At 38.6% G+C, this 22041-nt stretch overlaps 1 protein-coding gene and 1 long non-coding RNA gene across 3 annotated transcripts; one reads left to right on the forward strand and one right to left on the reverse strand.

Annotated features, from left to right (window-relative positions):
- Window positions 1-12244: 12244 nt before the first annotated feature.
- On the reverse strand, window positions 12245-19873 carry LOC131004814 (pleiotropic drug resistance protein 1-like). Its single transcript, XM_057931571.1, has 21 exons — window positions 19521-19873; window positions 19320-19440; window positions 19072-19245; window positions 18823-18982; window positions 18651-18727; window positions 17225-17278; window positions 17041-17131; window positions 16636-16937; window positions 16267-16548; window positions 15861-16177; window positions 15618-15778; window positions 15430-15533; window positions 15195-15345; window positions 14863-15107; window positions 14438-14770; window positions 14058-14348; window positions 13739-13956; window positions 13428-13655; window positions 13171-13342; window positions 12832-13086; window positions 12245-12718 (listed from the first exon to the last, which is right to left on the reverse strand). Exons 1-21 carry the CDS (start codon window positions 19871-19873, stop codon window positions 12461-12463), a joined length of 4347 nt encoding a protein of 1448 aa, XP_057787554.1. The 3' UTR covers window positions 12245-12460.
- Window positions 14941-20168, forward strand: LOC131004815 (uncharacterized). Of its 2 annotated transcripts, none has more exons than XR_009095111.1 (4): window positions 14941-15080; window positions 15628-16970; window positions 17071-18792; window positions 18899-20168. It is a non-coding gene; the product is annotated as an uncharacterized LOC131004815 (long non-coding RNA). The 2 variants fall into 2 exon arrangements; XR_009095110.1 differs by having other exon boundaries at window positions 17071-17220.
- Window positions 20169-22041: the final 1873 nt, after the last annotated feature.

The raw sequence follows: 22041 nt of genomic DNA on the forward strand, positions 1-22041 counted from the left end.
TAAGGTTGGAGACGCGTGGAGGATCGAATGGGTGCGTCACGTATATATATATTTTGAAAAATATGATGGCGTAGTTACATCTAGCCTTTTGCTTTGTATGGTTTCAAAGTCTAAAACTACTTTTGAGTTTTTGATATAACTTATCAGGTTTAATGTTATCATATTAGCTTTTCCTCCATGGCTGGCCTTCTTTTAAAGTTATTTCAAATATTTTATTTAGGAATTTATTTCTTTGAATTTCTTTATAATTTAAATCCTTATGTTTTTCGCTGTCAAAAGTCATTTAAATTCATTTTAACACTTTAATTAGATTAGGGTGTTACAGTATGGTATCAGAGCAGGTCTACTTTCCTGTAGACTCTGCAAAATAAAATTTTTCTTAAAATGTTTCAAGTCAAGTGTGACAAGGCCATTCGACCACTACGCGCTCCGACGTCAAGGTAAAAGTTATTTTAAAAGATGAGTATAAACTGTTTATATTCCGACTTTATGTTAAACTTGCTGCAATAATTGAAGTTGTTATCAAAAAGTTCAAGTTCATTATGCAAGTTATTATGAGAAAGTTCAGTACACAAGTTATTATGTTGAAGATTATTGCAGCTATGAATTTTATTTCGGAATTTTACAGTTCATGACATTGAGATTTGATGAGTTCAAACTTTGCATGTTGAATATAGTCCTCGAATTAGGAATAACCTAGCATTTTCCTAGAAAAGTCTTGTTTTATAATCCCTTATTTATGTGATAGTGCCTCTGAATATAGAACCATGAGGAATACGCGTGCACATTCCCACCACGCCGAGAACTCAAATACCAATTCCGAAACAGAAGCTGGACAACCTCATCCAACTAATGAAGGAGACTTCATGAGTCAATTTCTGAGCGCCTTACAGGGTTTTGTCCAGCAGCAAACCCAAACTCAGGCTACGCAACGAGACCTAAACCAGACCTCTAACACAATGGATCAAGCGGTAGAGCGATTTCGGAATTATAATCCACCACGATTCAATGGACGTGATGGACCGCTAGCAGCTGAAGAGTGGTTGGAAGAGCTTGAACGAATTTTCACTCACATCAACTGTACCGAGGAACAGAAAGTTTCATGTGCTGTTTTTCAACTCAAAGAGGACGCTCGACAATGGTGGAAACATTTCTATCGTCTGTTGGGAGAAGAGGATCGCAATGTTCTCAATTGGAAAATCTTCAAGGGAGTAGTAATGGATAAATACTTTCCCCTGTCATTCAGAGAAAAGAAGGAAACCGAGTTCTTTGAGTTGAAACAAGGAAATATGACTATAGAGGAGTACGAGAGGAAATTTAATGAGTTGGCTCGTTTTGCACCACACCTAGTTGACACAGAAGACAAAATGATAGCTAGGTTCAGAAAGGGACTGAGAACTGACATCAAGGGAATTATGGCTGCACATGTAATTGAAGATTTTAGCGATTTGGTTAAGCGAGCCGAAGAGGTGGCAACTGCTCTTGGGTCAAACATCCCTGCACAAAAGCCAGCGAATCAACCTATTAAAAGGAAGTGGGAGAACTATAATCAAGGCGGAGGAAACTTCCAAGATAAGAGGCCGAAGTTTGGTGGAGGCGTTAATCCGGGAACAACGGGGACAAGACCACAATGCCAGAAATGTGGAAAATATCACTATGGAGAGTGCATGTGGGGTAAAGGAGTTTGTTTCTTTTGCCACGAACCGGGGCACACTACACATAATTGTCCTAAAAAGATGAATAATGCGCTAGAAGGGAAGAAAAATGTTGGGCCAGACAAAAGAGGAGGCAAAGAGCCAGAAAAGAAAGGAAATGCTCGATTCTTCGCTTTAGCTGATCAAGAAGAAGCAGAAGACGACGACACAATGACCGGTACGTTACTCATTTCTGGAACCCCAGCAGTTGTTCTATTTGATTCTGGAGCTTCGCACTCTTTCGTGTCTGCTAAGTTTTGTCAAAAGAATGATATCACTTGTGAAGTAGAAGACTTAGCTTTGAACATAAGTGTCCCTTCTGGAGAATGCATTAAGACGAATAGGATTGCTCGGAGAATTCCCTTGAACTTTAGAAATAGAAAGCTTGAAGCCGATTTGTACCTCATAGAGATGCACGACTTCGATGTGATTTTAGGAATGGACTGGCTAAGTCGAAACTTTGCAACAATTAAGTGTCACGAGAGGGAAGTTGCTTTCAACGTACCAGGAAAGAAAGAATTTTCATTTCAAGGATCAAAGTTAGGAAAAATGCCTATGGTGATATCTGCGATGAAAGCAATAAAGATTTTGAACAAAGGCTTTGGCGAGGCTTATCTCGTAAGCATTGTAGGCAAAGAAGATGGAGAACTTACTCTCGAAAGTGTGCCAGTGGTACGTGATTACTCCGATGTTTTTCCCAAAAATTTACCTGGATTACCGCCAGATAGGCAAGTGGAGTTCGCGATCGATTTAATGCCTGGAGCAGCACCCGTTTCAAAAGCACCATATAGGATGGCGCCAAAAGAATTGGAGGAATTAAAAACACAACTACAAGAGCTTTTGGACATAGGATTCATACGGCCAAGTGTATCACCTTGGGGAGCGCCTGTCTTGTTTGTTAAGAAGAAAGATGGAACAATGCGTATGTGTATCGACTACCGTGAGCTTAATCGACTTACCATCAAGAACAAGTATCCTCTACCAAGGATAGAAGATTTGTTCGACCAATTGAAGGGTGCAAAGGTGTTTTCTAAAATTGATTTGAGATCGGGATACCACCAACTCAAGATAAAGGGTAGTGATGTACCGAAAACAGCTTTTCGGACAAGATACGGTCATTATGAGTTTGTAGTTATGCCTTTCGGTCTAACCAATGCTCCAGCAGTATTTATGGACCTGATGAATCGTGTTTTTCACTCATATTTGGACAAGTTCGTCATAGTTTTCATCGACGACATCTTGATATACTCAAAGGATAATGCACAACATGAAGAGCATCTTAAGATCGTCTTGGAAACATTGAGGAGTGAGAAACTCTACGCCAAATTTAAGAAATGTGAATTTTGGCTAGACCGAGTAGTTTTTCTTGGTCACGTGGTGACTGGAAATGGAATTGAGGTGGACCCAGCTAAGGTTGAAGCTGTAAGTAATTGGAAGGCACCTACAAATGCAAGTGAGGTAAGGAGTTTTCTTGGACTCGCTGGTTATTATAGAAGATTCATCGAAGGATTCTCAAAGATAGCGGGTTCGATGACACAATTAACAAGGAAAGGAGTTGTGTTCCAGTGGACTGATAAGTGCGAGCAAAGTTTTCAGGAGCTGAAAAGAAGGTTGACGACAGCACCAGTATTAACCATACCTGATGGATCAGATGATTTTGTCATTTATACAGACGCCTCGAAGCAAGGTTTGGGATGTGTTCTAATGCAAAAAGGGAAAGTTATAGCCTATGCATCAAGACAGTTGAAGCCACACGAGCATAACTACCCTACACACGATTTGGAGCTAGCTGCCGTAGTTCACGCGCTAAAGATTTGGAGACATTACTTATATGGAGGAAAATGTGAGATCTTCACCGATCACAAAAGCTTGAAATATTTCTTCACACAGAAAGAGCTGAACATGAGACAAAGAAGGTGGCTAGAACTCGTGAAGGATTATGACTGTACTATACAGTACCACCCAGGAAAGGCTAATGTGGTGGCAGATGCACTTAGCCGAAAAAGTGAAGGAAAACTAGCTTTGATGATGACTCAACAGGAGACTTTGATAAGAGAATTTGAAAAGTTGAAACTCGAAGTGATAACTCTGAATGCCAAGGAAACTATGCTCGCAACGCTAGTTGTTAGGCCTACATTACGAGATCGAATTAAGAAAATCCAAGAAACCAACGACTTCCTCCAGAAGATGAAGAATAAGGGACTTAGCCATGATAATATGGGTTTCTCGTTGGCAAATGATGGAACGCTTACATATGCAGGCAGAATTTGTGTCCCTAAAGACAAGCAGTTGATAAAGGAAATTCTGGATGAGGCACACTGTACGACCTACACGGCACATCCTGGAAGCACCAAAATGTATCAAGATCTTCGAAAAACTTTTTGGTGGAGAGGCATGAAGAGATCGATAGCTGAATATGTTGGAAAATGTATGACGTGCCAACAAGTGAAGGCCGAACACCAACGACCGTCTGGATTGTTGAATCCATTGGAGATACCCGAATGGAAATGGGAACACATTACAATGGATTTTGTAGTGAGACTTCCGAAGACAACACGCAGTCACGATGCAATTTGGGTAGTCGTGGATCGACTTACTAAGTCAGCACACTTTCTTCCTGTAAAAATGACTTATTCGATGGACCAATTGGCGAGATTGTACGTGCAAGAGGTGGTGAGACTACATGGAGTGCCAGTATCCATTGTTTCTGATCGAGATCCAAGATTCACGTCCAGATTTTGGAAAAGTTTACATGCAGCCATGGGAACTAAGCTCAATTTTTCGACAGCATATCATCCTCAAACAGATGGACAATCTGAAAGAACTATTCAAATTCTTGAAGACATGCTGCGAACTAGTGTCATGGATATTGGAGGTAATTGGGAAACTCACTTGCCCTTGATTGAATTCGCGTATAACAACAGTTTTCAAACGACCCTTGGCATGGCTCCATACGAAGCGTTATATGGGAGAAAGTGTAGATCGCCACTATATTAGGACGAAGTTGGTGAACGAAAAGTGTTGGGCCCGGAAATCGTTGAGAGAACGGTTGAGGTCATCGAGAAAATAAAAGAGAAGATTAAAATGGCTCAGGATCGACAGAAATCATATGCTGATCGCAGGCGAAAGGAATTACATTTTCAGGTTGGTGAAAAAGTTTTTCTCAAAGTAGCACCAATGAAAGGAGTCCTACGATTTGGCAAGAAAGGGAAGTTGAGACCTCGATTTATAGGACCTTTTGAAATCCTCGAGCGCATAGGAGACGTAGCCTATCGTTTAGCTTTAACGCCAGAATTGTCGGCTGTCCACAACGTGTTTCACGTCTCCATGCTGCGAAAATATCTGCACGATCCTAGTCACATCATTCATCATGAAGAACTTCAAATCAATAAGGACCTCACGTACGAAGAGGAGCCGAGTGTCATACTGGATCGGAAGGTAAAGGTTTTGCGAGGTAAAGAAATACCCTTAGTAAAAATTCAGTGGACTAGGCACGGACCTGATGAAGCAACTTGGGAACGTGAAGAAGAAATCCTAGCTCGCTATCCCCACTTAGAACCAAGTAAGTTAAATTTCGAGGACGAAATTTTCTTTTAGTGGGTAGGGTTGTGACAGCCCGAAACCCATTTAATTATTTAATTATTTTGTTTGATTTCATTATTTAAATTTTATCTATTTTTTTTTATATCATGAAAAGAATATATTTATGTAGCAAGTTCGTAAATATATAGTCGCGCCCCTAGTTAGATAATTAATTTTAGATTACAGATTTTTACTTAGCAATACAAATTTTATGTTAAGATTGGGCTGAATGAATTTTTGCATAAACCTCATATTGGGCCTTAATTGTTTACCTTTTCTTAATGGGCTAAAGTTTAAGAGTACCCATGATCTTTTTGAAAGAATGTTGAATTAGCAGCATTATGTTTCCACGGTTTCACCCTTCCAGCCACAAATTCGATTTTTACTCCTCAACCACATATTTTAGCTTGTGCAGATAATTCAACCCAGTATATATATGTATATCTCATCTTCTTCATCGCAATCACCCAGCAAATCCAACAAAAACCAGATTTATATTTCTTTCCACTGCAAAGCTTCCATCGGTAATTTTGTCAATTTATTTAGTTTCATATTCATATGCAATAATTTCTATTTTCTGTATAATTTTTATAATCAAATAGAATACATTTTTAAAATTACATGGAAGGAAATAGATAGAGGAAGTGGGGGGGGAGACTGGAACGGTGCAGCCGGCGCTACGCGCCAGGGCGGTTGAGCAGCAGCGCCGCCACGCACGGTGCGCCACGGCAGCCGGAGACAGGAAGAAGTACAGCAGCAGCGCCGAATCTGGGACGGAGGGCGGCGGCCTGACCAACCGCTGCTCTTTGACTCGGGGCGGCGAGGGTGGCGTTGCTGTCGGCCGAAGGAGAGAAAGGAGGAGGAGGCGCTAGCACGGCGGCGGTGGACGGCGCCGGAGAAGGAGGGCGGCCGCGGTGAAAGACAGAGGGGAGAGATGAGGGGGAGTGAGAGATAAGGGAGGAGGGCGAGAAGTGAGGGGTGAGAGGGAAATAGGAAGAAGGGGGAAGAGAAGGGAGGCCAGAGCCGCCGGCCTCCGGCGACTGACTGCCGTCCGGTGGTGACGGCAGGGGGGGAACCGAGGGAGAAAGGGAGAAGGGAAATGTGGGGCTGCGTGTGAGTGTGTGTGGTGTAGTTGTGTATGTAGGTATAAATTAAGGTGAAGAGGTGGAAATGGGCTTGAGCCCTATTTGATTTTAATCTATTGGGCTTTTGACTTAGTTAATCTTTTAATAGCAAGTATAATTTATTTAAGCCCACAATTGTTTCTTTAATTATCATTTTCTAATTTTAGTTTTTTTTTTAAAGACTTTCATGAATAATTTTCTAAAGTATAGATTATTTTTCTAATAAAGATCAATTAGGCCCTTATGTTTTATTATTTGAATTTATCTGACTAGGTGCGGCGCGACTAGGAACGTGAATTTTAAATTCTCGCAGTCAATTTCAAAGTTCAAGTTACAGGTGTGGGATTTATTTCAGTACATGCCGTGGTTAATTGTTGTCCATTTTAATAGTATGTGTTTGCCATATGTGTTGTAAATTCAGTTATATCGCTAGGGGCCCGCTCAATGAGTCCAGGACTTCACCGTCCTTGGTATGCCACAATGCGATTTCATGTTACAGTTAGGGTTGCAACCTATTCGCCAGGGGCCCGCTCAATGGGTCCAGGACATTAAAGTCCTTGGTATGCCACCGTGCGAATTTCAGTTATCAGTACAGTGCAGTGCGTATGTGTTGACCATTTTATTAACGTGGACAATTATTGCATGTTTCCCACACTGAGTATATTTCATATGCTCATCCCATATTTAACATTTTCAGGTAACTAAGGTTAGAGACGCGTGGAGGATCGAATGGGCGCGTCACGTATATATATATTTTGAAAAATATGATGGCGTAGTTACATCTAGCCTTTTGCTTTGTATGGTTTCAAAGTCTAAAACTACTTTTGAGTTTTTGATATAACTTATCAGGTTTAATGTTATCATATTAGCTTTTCCTCCATGGCTGGCCTTCTTTTAAAGTTATTTCAAATATTTTATTTAGGAATTTATTTCTTTGAATTTCTTTATAATTTAAATCCTTATGTTTTTCGCTGTCAAAAGTCATTTAAATTCATTTTAACACTTTAATTAGATTAGGGTGTTACACGCTGGGCCAGGCTTTGGAGTGAGCAAAATCCGGTTAAATCCGAAAAGTCGAATCGAATATAACCGAAATACTAATTCGGTTCGGTTAATTTGGTGTTGGAAATTGGAAGAAATATCCATCCTAGTTTTGATGATACCAAAACACGTAGCTTTAACATCTCAACTGAAGATTACAGGAGAAAGAAGCAACTGAAGAGACTACAACTGAACTGAAGAGACTACAACTGAAGCTCTCAAGGACTGAAACTCAACTGAAGACTGAACAACTGAAGGAAGATACTGAGATCAGAACTGATCGACTGAATCAAAGTCAACGACTGGTCAAGATAAAGGACGGAAGCATACTCGCCTACGTTAAATGCTTCTGCAATAGCATTTAATGTACCAAATAAGAAGATGTCATTATACCTGAGCCAGAAAAGAGACGTTATCTCCCAACGGCAGGATTTGAAGAAAAAGATCTCCGCCAACGGATCTATTCATCAAAGACGCCTATAAATAGCTCAGAAGATCTCTCAAGAAAGAGAGAGGGAGAGAGAGAGACGAGAGAAGAGGAGATTCTGATTCAATCCTCAATGTCAATGCTACATCAGAAAATCAAATAGAGCTTAATATTATTTAAGCATTGAATCGAAGAAGAGAGGATTTAAATGTTGTAAAATTAGTTTCACTGATTACTTAAACTCTCTTATTGTAACTAGGATTCTCACATAGATAAATCAATAGCCTAGTTATCGATTACTTGAGATTCTGTACTCAGTAATACTAGTTGGTATATTACAATACCCCATTTTCAAAAGAGTGAGAAGAGTGTTTATAATCGAGCTTGAGACTTAGACTGTTAGGTCCGGAGGGTCTCGAATAGGTGTATGGGGGAAATACACCTATAGGCTATTGGCAGCGTTTCAGCTTATGTTGTTGAATCGGTGAAGATTGAAGTGATCCTCGAGCGCTATTTATAGGAGACGTCTTGAATAGATCCGTTGGCGGAGAAGGTATTCAAGATTTCTTCCGTTAGAGAGTAATTTGAACTTGGGATGAGGCTTCAATCTTCGAGGTTCCTTGTTTGGTGAGAACGGCTACTTTGAAGAGCAGGAGATGCGACATCTCTGAAAAGATAATCACCAAAAAGGAATGGCCTCTGCAGAGAAAGGACGATCCTGAGATCTCTGCATTTAATGCGGTTGTACTTCTGGAGTGCGTGGCTTTCTTTGAACGTTGGAGGTTCAGTCCGAGGAAGAATGTTTAACGGATACTTGACTTCAGTATCAGTTCGCTGATTCCACGTAGCTCGCATTAAGTAATCAGTCAAGACTAATTCTTCGACTGATGCTTCAGTCGACAACTTCAGTCTTCAGTCCTTCGTTCTTCAGTCTTCAGTCTTGACAACCGCAACTAAACTAGAAAAAGAACCCTAACACTTGAGTTTAAGCAGTTCTAGTCTATTACAAAAGAAATTAACCTATTGATTTTGGTATCATCAAAACAAAGATTAGGATATTTCACTAAGTTCACAACATAGACCAAGCTTAGTGGTTGTTTAGTACCAGTAAACTAAACAGTTAGGTTACTTAGCACCTGCAAGCTAAGTGTGAAAATCCAACCCAGTGAGTTGGTTGTTGTAAGGATTTTCCTTATCAATACAGGTTGCTTTGCACTCGTAAGCATTGCAGTTAGGTTTGCGTTGCACCCGTAAGCATCGTGGTTAGGTTTGCTATGCACCCGTAAGCATATGCCCAGAGTGATTGTCAGATTTGTTCTGACCGTGGATGTAGTAACGTTGTTTTCCGGACCACATAAAAATCCCTTGTGTTCTTACTTGCTTTTATATTCAGTATTTGCGCATATCTATGTTTCTATAATACTGACTAACTGAAAAAAATAACTAAGGAATTCTCTGTGAAGAAAATCTTTCAAGGCTATTTCACTAAGTTTAATATTCCGCTGCTAGAGTTATAAGTTTAACTGATCAATCTTTCGATATATAGTCAGTTAAATAAGTAACTCTACTCTATTTTACTTACGACTGAAGCCTTAATTGGACTGAAGTTAATTGACCAACTCAATTAACTGAAGTCACCTACCGAACCTCTGTTTCAGTATCAGTCACCACCTCTTGTCAACTGAAGCTCGCCTTTCAAATCAGTAAAACTGTCTTTCTGTAGAAAGGTGTTTGTTTTAAGTAAACATTCTTGCAAAAATAGCCTACGGGTGTATTCCCCCCCATACACATGTCCTTTCAACCCTCAGGGGACCCAACATTTGGTTTTCGGTTTGGTTTTGAATTTTGAAATTTTTTATTTTTCGGTTCGGTTATGGTTTTTAAGAAAATAATATTTGATTAACTGAAAATTGAACCGAAATAATAATTAATTTAATAATTTATATATAGTATTTAAAATTACTATTAATTTAAAGGGTTAATTACTGCTAAATCCACATACTTTTTCATTTTTCAGCTTTCTCACATGACAAAAAAAATCTACTTTAAAATACATGAATTGGAAAATCGATATGAAATTTCCCCGTCGTCCGATTTCCGGCAATCGGCGAAATGAGTAAGATCCTATGTGGCGCAATTCAATCCAGGTGTTAAGTTTAAAGAGTAACATGGGGCGCCACATAAGATAAGTATTCCACCAAAGCATTTTTCCTAAAATACTAAAACCCTAGAGAATGGTCACATTCGATGTACTGTAGATTTCTCATGGAGATTAAATCTGGGATGCGCGCGCCTTGGAAATCGTTGCAGCTAAGATCCAAGTGATTTAGGAACTGCAAATTGAGGAGAGATGGATTCAATTTACCCCCCAATTTGTGATTGTGATAAGCTTCAAATTTGGCCGCGTTGTAGCTCCGGTGAGCGCAGGGATCGTCGTATGGGTTGCAGAGCCAGAGCTAGCGAACTCCGCCGGTGGCGTTACTCATTCTCATTTGCAGCAGTTGGCACCGTGCCATGATGAGAGGCGGCCGCTGGAGTCTTCTAGATCGTTCTTGAACGTTGAGAGGGCGCTTCTGTCGCTCTTTGTGCACATAGCGTCTGCAAATGCGTCATTGAATAAGCTAAGGAGAGCTGTCACGTTGAAGAAGAGAAGGGAAAGGCCGATTTTCATGGCTTTTGTGGGTATGATTTTGAAGAAATATTGCACGGAATCTGGAAGATGACATGGATTTGGATTGACTGATTTTAAAATTCAATTGCACCACATAGGATCTGACTCATTTCGCCGATGGCCGGAAATCGGACGCATGGAAAATTTCATATCGATTTTCCAATTCATGTATTTTAAAGTAGATTTTTTCGTCATGGAAAAAAATAGAAAAATGAAAAAATATGTTGATTTAGCGGCAATTAACCCTAATTTAAACTATTAATCTCGGCCAACTTAAAAAAATTAAGTAACTTTACAATAATTATTCTTAATTTATACTCTTAATCTTTGGTTAACATGTGTTGAAATTTTGGATTATTATTTTTTACGGATTTCGAATCTTGTATATTGAATGTTAATTATTTATTTAAACTTTAAAAAATATAGTATGTTTTTATTTTGGTTGTTTGATTTTATTCGATTTTAGGCATATTTGATTCGAATTTGGATATCAATTATATAATGCGGTTTTAATTTGATTTGTTACTCGGTTTGGTTCGGTGACCGAATAATCGAATGCTCACCCCTAGCCGGGCTGACTCGACCCTGCCCATGGTAGGCCTGTAAATTCGGGTACCCTACTCGCGAGACAAAATCCGCCTAAAACCCCACCCTCACCCGACCCTCCTCCATGTTGCGGGTACCCGAATACCCGTAGCGGATACCCGCTGCGGGTATGAGGGTACTCTCACAGTCCCGCAATTTTTATTATTATTATAATTTTGCGGGTTTTTGGTCCCGCTGGAGGGTATTTTGTCCCGCGATAGGGTATTTTGTCCCGCATTTCACAAAAAATTGAAAATATCATTTCTATTTCATCGATTGTCCATAAAATCTATGACGAATAAATAATAAATAAACAGCTTACAAACAAGCACAACGATCAAAATTCAAGTTCAAACGCTAAATCAGTCCAACAGCGGCGAGGGTGGGCGGCGACGGGCCGGCGCGGGGCAACGGCGCCGGCGACGGAGTCGAGAGGGGAGACTGGAGAGAGTCGAGAGGCCGCAGGAGATAGAGAGATCAGATGAGTGAGAGAGAGACGAAACTAGGGCTTGGAGTTTTGGGGGGTTAATTCCTAAAATTCCTTATTCAATTTTAATTTTTACATATTATATTGCGGGTATGTGGGTACCCGAGGGTACCCTCTATCCGCGATTTTTGAGGATTTGATACCCGCACCCGACCCTCCTCTTCAATTTTATCGGGGCGGGTGAGGGCATACCTGATACCCGCAACCCGAATTTACAGCACTACCCATGTGTATTAAATGTTTAAAATGGATAAAATTGGGAACTGCAATTATTTGATACTCGTTACTTAATCCAACGACGTCGTACGAGTCGCCCCAAATTCCCACATTGAACAACGAATCGACTATCCTAGTCCGGTTTCCAGCTTCCGATTCTGATTCTGGTACGTTGATTCAGATTCTTGTTTTAAATCTAGTGATTGCATAAATATATTCCGATTCTGTTTCGAAGTTTCACCAGGTTCATTCCTTTTCTGCAATTTTGTTAAATTTTGTGGAAATTCCTATTCGTTTCGATTATTCGCGCTTTGATGTAGAGGAGTTTATGATGATTCTGTTTCTGCATATGGCGATTGATGTGGATGTAGTGAAGGATCTTTCTTTGATTGAAACCAGATAATTTATTCAGAAAAATAAGGATACAATTGGAGACTTTAGATTAAAACCCCAAAAAAAAATTAGATCACATACACACTTTGATCCATTGATGATAGCAATATATAAGAAGTAGAACCCAAATTCGAAAACATTGATTTTACCTTATAGACATCCTAAGATTTCCTATACAAAATCTCTGCTCTTCATAACTTGTGAAAGTGAATGCTCGTGAGGTGTAAAAAAAACAGTTGTTTATCTCCTCTGGAAGTTGAATGTCTTGATAGAGTAGGCGAAGATGAATGTGAAAAGAACAACGAATCCACAGAGTATAGCTGCCACAACCCCGAGCATACCGCGCTCGAATCCAAAGTAATCTTCCAAGAACTTTTTCACTGTGACTCCGCTGTCCATCTCAGTCTCAATATCTCCAAACTGAGATACTATGAAGCCGTATAAGGTGTAAGACACGGGAGTAGCCCAGTAGTACCATCTCCACCATATAGGCATCCTCTGTTATCGAGAGTGGAAATGTTAGTTGGAGATTTTTTGTGATGTGTAGTTGATGAATAATGTTTTTAGATATGATGCCCAATGTAGTGACTTAGAACATTGCTAGAACTTACCGGCCGGGGTACGATGAATCCTGAGAAGAGATTCCAGATGCCGTAGAAGAAGGAAGACACGATGGCAGCGATGTTGTGGTTTGGTGTGACGGCCACGGTCATCATACCATAGAGGACAAAGTATAGTAACGAGAAGAACAGGAAATATATGAACCAGGCGAATTTCTCGACGCTCCAGGGGAATCCCATCATCGAGAAGACTATGAGACCATAGATGAGGGATTGTGCGAAGACGTAAGGAATTTCGATGACAAACTGCAGAGAGAGGGAAAGATTGGTAAGTAATTCTGAACTTCTATACGGCTATACCTTGCACTTAGATTAGAATTAGCCACTCACTTGTGAGAATGCATATGGTAATGCTGAATACATTCCAGCTGCTCTCTCTCTGTAAAATACAGTTCGCTCGATGGCAACTACGGGTTGTACTGTTGAACCATATTGGAACCCAAGAAAGTTGATGGCAGCGTACATAGAACCCATGGCATTGAATAGATCTTGTTGAGTATTGCTGCAATGGATTGTGTTTGCAACAGTATTAGCATTGGAGTAATGAGTTGGTTTCTGACTAGTTGAATGTATGTTTGCCTACTAACCTTCTAGAGCCGAGGTCCCAGAACATCGTCCCAAATATAAGGGCTATGAAGGTTGTGAACGAAAACCTTACAGCTGTGTATGGCGGATTCCTCCAGTATGACCAGTGTTGTTTCCATAGGCAGGCGAAGCACTGGGTAAGGAAAGATTGGGAGTATTTAGACGGGAAGTAGAGGTCCTTCGTGCCAGGACGAACGACACTTAATTCCTTGATTAGGGCCTTGTTCCTCCTGTAAATTTTATGCATAAGTTTGTTAGCAGAGTTGCATCCTAGGAAACTTTTTTTCTTAAACTATGAAGGAATTCAACTCACGTGTATAACTCCGACTTTCTGTAGTAGTCGGCAAACTCAACCCCTAGAGATAGTTCTTGTGCTGAAGTAGTTACTTCCAACATCCAGGTAGCTGGATTGATACCATCTTTGATTTTCGGCACTCCTTCAATTGCTTCAAAGTACTTGATCAAGTGTGTCGACTGGCGACCCAATGGTCCAACGTATATCTCTTCCCCTCCTCGTTTCAATAAAAATAGCTGCCGAATCACATCAAAATTTTGCTTCAGTATGACATGGAAAACGAGCAGCAGATATATCAATACTGTAGGTTTATCATTTGTGTTATGATCTAGCTTACCTCATCGAATGATTCAAATATGTCAATGCTAGGCTGATGAATGGTGCACACTACTGTTCTTCCTGTATTTACCGTGTTTCTGACTGTTCTCATCACGATTGCAGCAGCTCTGGCATCAAGCCCTGAAGTCGGCTCATCCATAAATATGATTGAAGGGTTGGCTACAAGTTCAACTGCAATAGTAAGCCTTTTTCGCTGCTCGGTTGAGAGGCCACTGACTCCTGGCAACCCGACTAGTGCTTCTCTTAAGGGGGTGAGTTCTACAAGGTCCATAACCTCATCAACGAATAGCTGTGAGCAGAAAAGGAGCTAAAATATCAGAATCAAATCGAGATATGAAAAACAAGGCAGGTTATTGAATGACATCTTATTCAATTAACCTTTTTAGTTTTCTCATCAACTTCTTGGGGCAACCTCAACCAAGCTGAGTAAGTGAGGGACTCGTAAACCGTCACATTTGGAGAATGGATGTCGTTTTGCTCACAGTATCCCGATATCCTAGCAAACGTCGCCTGGTTCTTCGGGTATCCGGATATTGTGATATGTCCCTCAATATAACCCCCAGTTTTTCTTCCGGCTAACACGTCCATTAACGTAGTTTTACCAGCCCCACTAACACCCATCAAGGCTGTAAGAACACCTGGCCTGAAAGCACCACTGACACCCTTTAAAAGCTCCAGTTTGTCTTCCGTGGCTCCTTGAACTCTCATTTCCTGCAAATTGAATAGGCATTTTGTTACTCATTGACTCGACTCTTTTAGTGACAAATAAGTCTACCGCCCTTCCTTTTAAATCTTGAACCTACCGCCGGCATGTCCACTGAGTATCTGATGTCGTCAAATGTGAGAGAATGTGGTTCAAATGGAAGAATCATTCCCCTTTTCCGGTTCTCAGTGAGTTCGATGGCATCTGATCTCACAGATGAAGATCCAGATGAGATGCTTCTCCGCATGCCCTCACTGCCTTGAGCTGAATTTCTGCTGATAGAGCCGCGCACATGGGAATCATCTTCAACTATTTCGGGTAAGACAGCTTGAGGTTTTTCATAAGCTGCATTATTTTATTTAGGAAGAAAAATATTAATTTCTGAATGTAATCTACAACACATGTAAAAGTTTAGTAAATTGTGAAGCTCACCACCAAGAAATGTCAAACATAATAGGTAGAGGATGTTGAATAGCCATACGAATCCAAACAACGCCCCTACCCCGATCCAATACCAATATGTTTGAGGAAAGAACCCTCGAGACTCCATAACAAGAACTCCCAGTTTGGTCCCATTTACCAACTATAAAATGACGGTATCTTGATTAGTTTGAATATCATGTAAACTTTGAAAAAATTGCTCGTAAAGATTGATGTGTGCGCTTACTTTGCTCCAACTATGCCCTGTGAATTCATTAACCAGAATTGCATTCTGAGCATACATCAGTGGAGAGGACCAGTAGCCCCATAGCCACCATTTCTTCACATCCCCTAAATTACGAATAAAATGTGAGGAAACATAACCAACTATTTTGTTATGAGAGTGATTTAAGTATCTGATCTTGGATCTTATACCTCGTGCTAGGACAAAACCACCCAAGGCGAAAAGCAGGAGCAGTGCAAATAGACCAAATGTGTTTGCGACAATCATGTTCCTACCGGCTGAACCAATAAACCTGAACAATCCTGATGCCGCCTGATGCATAAACAGAAGCAGAAGGTACTGCTTCAGTAACCTGCAAATGGGACTCTTTTTCAGTTACTACATTTGAAGAAGGGACCGAGAATATTATCTGAGGTGTATTTTGTAACTGTTACCTTGTTATGTTTGGGTCGAATCCAATCACGTAGTAGGTGACAAATACCCATAAAGCAACTTCAAGGAAGGTGACAGGGATTTTCAGGATCCATGAGGGTATAGCATATGCCCAAGGGGGGAAGAAGTACATATCCCTTTGTTTGTAGAATACAGGTAGCTTGTAAATCGTCATGGCAAGCTCAGACATACCGTTGAACATGACAAGAATGACAGCGAAAAACAGAGCACCGGTATATATCCCCCCGTCTCCTATGTCATCTTTACCCATCTCTGTTCTCAGGAAGAGTGTAATCGCAATCAATGACATCACAGAAATCTGAAACCAGATATAGATAATTTTCGTTAGCAAATTTTTTTCAACTAAATATAATAGACAAGCACATGGTTTCACGTTTATAAGCTTGCCTGGAAGATCTTGAAGTAGAAGACAAATGAGTTTCTCTTCATCAGCAAGTATTCTCTGTCGGCACAGGCTTTTAGAAGTTCTTTTTTCCCAATACCGTACTTCTCTGTTGTCAAAGCTGCAGGGTGGCTTTTGGTCTTATCAAATGGGATTGAGAGCTCATCTCCAATCCTCCGTCCAACAACGTATGATTGGAAGGCCTCTGCAAATTCACTAACTGAGACATATCGGTATGGCTCATTCTTTCTTGCCCAGTATTGCTTTTGATCTTTCTTTGAAGTTACCTGCATTAGTTTCATTCTTTTCATTAGACCCATTGAAAGGCTATATAAAATGAAGGATTCCTAACTTTTATCATTTCTTTTGCTTACTTCTTGTAAGAAATCAGCCACTCCTTTCCGTACTGGGCATGCAAAACCCATGGACTCAAAGAAGTCTAACACATTTTCTCGAGGACCCTGATAGACGATCTGACCATCGGACAAGAGAACAATGTCATCAAACAGATCATAGGTCTCGGGTGCTGGCTGCAGCAGGGAGATAAATGCAGTTCCTTTCATAATGTGGACATATTGTCGAAGCATATTCACTATTTGGAAAGTCGTCGAACTATCCAAACCAGTGGATATCTCGTCCATGAAAAGTGCCTTTGCTGGTCCAACCAGCATTTCTCCTGTGATTTTTCACACCAGAAATCAGTGTCAAGGTAAGCTCGTTCAAGAAGTCTTTTAATTTTTTATTTATTTTTATTCATTTCTAGTACTCAGTTTGTTTACCTGTCGTGACACGCTTTTTCTGCCCTCCAGAAATACCCCTTATCATCTCGTCTCCGACTAAAGTGTCGGCACAGATTTCAAGCCCCAGAACCTGGAAAAAGAACAGGAGAATCTTGAGAACACTGAGCTATTGGAATTGTTAGAATGCTCATTAAATTTCGAGTTTAATATCTGCTCCAGGTACCTTAAGAACATAATCTGTAACAACATTTGCTGCATCTCCTTCTGTTGCTGCTGCCTACATAATAAGAAACAAATTTTAAATTTTGTGTGAAAATATCGATAGTCCTGACTTCAGCCGAGTTGTCTAATTGTTGATTTTGTCTGAAACAATATTGATTGTCCAAAAGCAGTGCCTGTGCTATTTCAGTACTCAGTTATGTTTTTCACTGCACAATTGTGTAAATTACTAAGATATCCTAACTCCTATTAGTTGTTAGCTCAAGCCAATACATGCTAGTGAATTAGTTTTCATTTCTTTTTTGTTGGATATATGTTATTTGTATTAACTTATTAATGAGCATTTAGTATTTATGTTTTTATGTGAAGAATATCATTGTTTTAGGGAAATTAATTAAGTTAACTTTAGTTTGAGATACAAAGCTATTAGCGATTATTCTAAATTTTATCATGTAAGTTATTAGGACATGTTGATATTTGATTAATCTTAGTACCTCACATTGAAAAAGATCTATTTGTAATACTAATTGTTACCAGTAAATTTTTTGCAACAATTTTAGAATACAAAAGATATAAATTTTAAAAGATAAATGTTAGTATTAGTCATGTCTAGCTATTATTTTTTAATGATGCACTATACTTGAGATAATATTTTGATTTTACTACAAAACTTAATTTTATTTTTACATTTATATATTTATTTTAATATTATTTGCTTCTGAAGTTTTTTCCCCATTACCTGTATTCGTTTATTGGTTTTTTCTTTTCGCGTTTGCCGCTTCATAGACGAGTACTCTTTTCCCTTTTTAAGGTTTTTCCCATTGGGTTTTCCTTAAAAAGGTTTTAATGAGGCTCGGCCCTTAATTAGCTTTTTTTGTGCTTTCAAGGGTTTAGGTTCTTTTTATTTTTTCCTTTATATATAGTCGCATTTTAATAATTATTATAAATTGGACCCCGTGAAACGAAATCCGGGCTCCATAATTCAGTTAGATTTTTAGTTTCAATTCAGGAAATCATATAAAAATTAAATTGAATCCCATTTTTTTTTTTGCAATTTTCTAGTTGTCAATCTATTCTACTCAACCCTTTTGTAAATCATTGGGATACGCCAAAGATCTTGCTAATGAAATCTATAAAGCTAGAGTAGTTAAGTGGGCTCAAAAAAATGTTTTGTTTTACTTTATTTAAAGATGTGCAGATACTTAGCGTCAAGACATAATGACAATAATTGGCATTAAATAAACCAAAAATCTGTCGCTTTGTTGGAATCAAAACTCTCTTTTCCTGTCAAATACTTCAAATAGGATTATCTCCAACCAACTACTGTTGAAAACTGTCTTGCAAATCAAAAGATAGCCGCCACCTCCCTTTTCCTAAGATTATACTCACACACATAGGTACATATATATATATAGTGTGTGTGTGTTTACCTTCATGTAGATATCAACATCATGATCTGGTTTGATATTTGCTGCTTTCTCTCTTCGTGACAGCTCTGCCAACATATCTGTTCAAGAAATCCAAATAAGACAACACTTAACTTAAAACATAAATAGGGAGTACATTTTTCTGGTAATAATTAGGAACAGTAATTCCACACACCGTATCTGGATCCAACACCCTGGCATCTGGCTGAAAATGACAAGGTTTCTCTGACAGTCATTTCTCCAATGTGCAGGTCATGCTGGCTTATGTATGCTGCAGTTCTTTGAGGTACAAATTCATGCATTTCATGCCCATTGTAAGTAATTCTCCCCGAAACCTGCCCAAATATTTCGTTTTCATACTTCAGAAACACGTTCGATTCTCTATCAATCATGTCCACACACACAAAAAAAAAGGACTGTTTACTTTGAGGGTTGGATCAAGCTTTCCGGCCAAAGCAAGCAAAAGTGTAGTTTTCCCAGAACTTGGAGGACCTAACAGCAGAGTCATTCTGCATGGTTTGATAATTCCACTAACATCCTTAAGAATTGTAAAAGGCTTCTTTCTACTTGGAAGTATGTGTAGTGCGTTCAAGAATCCCTGCACACACAAAAAAATGATTTTTTTTCTATGTATATGTATATGTATGTTCAGTTTCTTGTTTTTGCTTTTACCTCAACCAGATTTATGTGGAAGTTGACAAAAGTAGGCAGAGCCCTGCTTGCACTAAAGGCTTCCGCATCGATATTCAGATGCTCATACCTCACTTCTATGGTTGGAATATCGATCCCAACTCTGCAGATGCAAGAATTCATGCATATTAGAAATCAAAGAACTCAATCAAAATCATTCAAAACACACACACACACACACACCTATCAATCCTGTTTCTGAGCTTTAACAAGAACTTCTCATTATCTTCTTCCACAGTTTGGACCAGCCTCTCGACGAGCTGCTTCTTGTCTTGGATTCCCAGATCATGCACCTCAACCTCGTTGGCGCCTCTTGATCCGAGCAGCAAGCCTCTCCTCAGGCGATCGAACGTGGGCAGTTTCTCGAGCGCAGCCCACTTCAAGGCCTCCTCATCATCTTCTTCACGCGATGATCGTGTGAACACTTCCAACCCTGTGTTCCTCCATATGTTCGAGCTGTTCACTCTGAAGCTTTCACCTCGTTTGCTGCTTGATCTCAAGCTACCACTCGCTTTGTACAGATCGCCCGCATCCATTCTTGCACCACTCTCTCTCTCTCTCTCTTCTTTGTTTAGCAGCAGGAGTACTAGAAAAGGGAGTGCTGTGGAATTCAAGAACTGGGAAGAAAGAGTGCAGTTTCGTTGTTGTGGAAAAAATGGTGGTGTTTTGTTTGAAGAGGGAGAAAGATTGTTTTATACATAGTTTGTCAAGATAACAATTTGAGCCTGCAGTCAAGGGAGGGGCTGAATATTCAAAATTTGAGGGATTTTTTAATGTTGGAAATTCTGTTTTTATTGGAAATATTTAACGATGTTTCTTACTTCTTGGAAAGTGTGGAATGGCATCTGTTATAGTCTTGATGATAGGTCACCTCCTTTTTTTTAAATAATTACTATTAGAAGTGGAGTGAAATGAAGGCATGTATTAGAAGCTTCCTTTTTGGTTTCGCACATCAGCTTACACTAGCTGTATTTTGAATTGAGAAATTATATGGAGCCATAATTATGGCTGCCATAATACCCTTGAAACTTTATGGAAATAATTTATGACTAAAATATCCTTTAATTGATTTTGGTATATGAGATAAGGGCTAACGGTATAAATATATGATTCCAATTTCCAAACATAACAAAGCTATAGAAAAGGAAAGAAGACCAAATATTAAAGCCATGGCGTGATTAATCAATTCTTGATAGTCAGATTATCAAATTCAATATTTTAGTGAACACTAGGGGTGAAACTGAAAGTGCAAAATTTTTATTTATTTAGTTTTGGTGCGTGTGCAATTAATTAAATATTAAAGTACTATGTTTCTATTTTTTATTATTGTTTTACTATTAATATTATTAAATTTTATTTTATTATTATTAAAATCAAAGTATAAAACATGATTGAAAATTTTAAAGAAATTATCTCTAATGTTGAACATCATGATCTTTTCTCACTTTTTGGTTTCGCACATCAGCTTACACTAGCTGTATTTTGAATTTTTGATGTTTTGTGTTTTATTTCATTATTTGTTGTATACAGTTGGAAGTAATATTGTACGCTACAAAATAGGAATAACATAGAACTGACAAAAATGTAGCTTTCGGGTTTGGGATATTTAAAACTGAAATTTCTTTGTAAAACTTCTAGAGAGAGAGAGAGAGAGTATGAACGGTAACATGGCATAATTGATACAAAGTCTAATATTCATGGATTTAATATTTGTAGAGATGAAGATTAATAAGCAAGGAACAGGTTGTAAAGTTTCAGATTCTACAGAATCCATAGCGATAGTATGTCAAAACTTCTAGAACGTTTATTTCATTTACATTAACCTTTTCAAAATTCAAAGTTCATAGGAAACGCATCTCTTAAAAAAAATAAAGAATAAAATGTAAAATTAGATAAAATAAATATTATAACGACTTGGTGTGATTCGAACTTCAAAGAAATCAGATTTTGACTTTGCTGATGCAAAATCAAGAAATGAAGAATGAGTTTTTTTTATTTTATTTTATTTTATAGTATTTTATTTGGTAGAAAGAATGAGTTCTAGTTGAAAATGAATAATATTACAAAATATTCCTGGCACAAATTGTAAAAAACCTATATCTAAGTTTTTCCTTATTTCTAAGAAATGATTATCTTATAATTTTACAAATATTTCTGACAGATATCATAAATATTCTATGAGTTTATTTATGTTTTACAAGTTAATTACTTTATTGATAGTATTAATTTGTAAAATAATAATTTATACGATTGCTAAATTTAGAAGATCGCTTCCATTAGATAAACTGATAAAGTTGTGTTTACTTTGCATAATAAGATGATTAAGTATTTTTATCCTTATGTTACAATCCCATATTTTCAATGAAATAAGTCAACAATCCAATTTCATAGTTGAATGGTTTTGGCTCTGGACCCCACTTTGACGACGTGGCTGACCAAATACTCATCGTCTACAAAATTACGTTTTCTCTATTTTTCCAAATTTTCGAATAATTACAATGGATATAGATATCGTACGAAATATATTCTCTTGGCATATTATATTACATGTCCAAAATAAGATAACTGCAAGACTTTTTCACTGAACTGTACCTTCGAAGGTTGCGTGCAGGGCAAATATTACAATTTTATATGTAAAATAATGAGATTTATTTGGGATATATCTATAGGTTTGAATTGTGGAACTTTTATTATATTTTACACG

This window comes from Salvia miltiorrhiza, unplaced genomic scaffold (genome assembly GCF_028751815.1).
Source record: "Salvia miltiorrhiza cultivar Shanhuang (shh) unplaced genomic scaffold, IMPLAD_Smil_shh original_scaffold_462, whole genome shotgun sequence".
Taxonomy (NCBI): Eukaryota; Viridiplantae; Streptophyta; class Magnoliopsida; order Lamiales; family Lamiaceae; genus Salvia; species Salvia miltiorrhiza.

Excerpts from the sequence above, each read along its gene's own strand:
- LOC131004814 (XM_057931571.1), bottom strand. The coding sequence starts at position 19,873 with ATGGATGCGGGCGATCTGTACAAAGCGAGTGGTAGCTTGAGATCAAGC. Across the intron at positions 15,779-15,860 it reads TTCGACCCAAACATAACAAG|GTTACTGAAGCAGTACCTTC; the intron begins GTAACAGTTACA and ends TCCCATTTGCAG. Across the intron at positions 13,087-13,170 it reads TACCATATGCATTCTCACAA|TTTGTCATCGAAATTCCTTA; the intron begins GTGAGTGGCTAA and ends CTCTCTCTGCAG.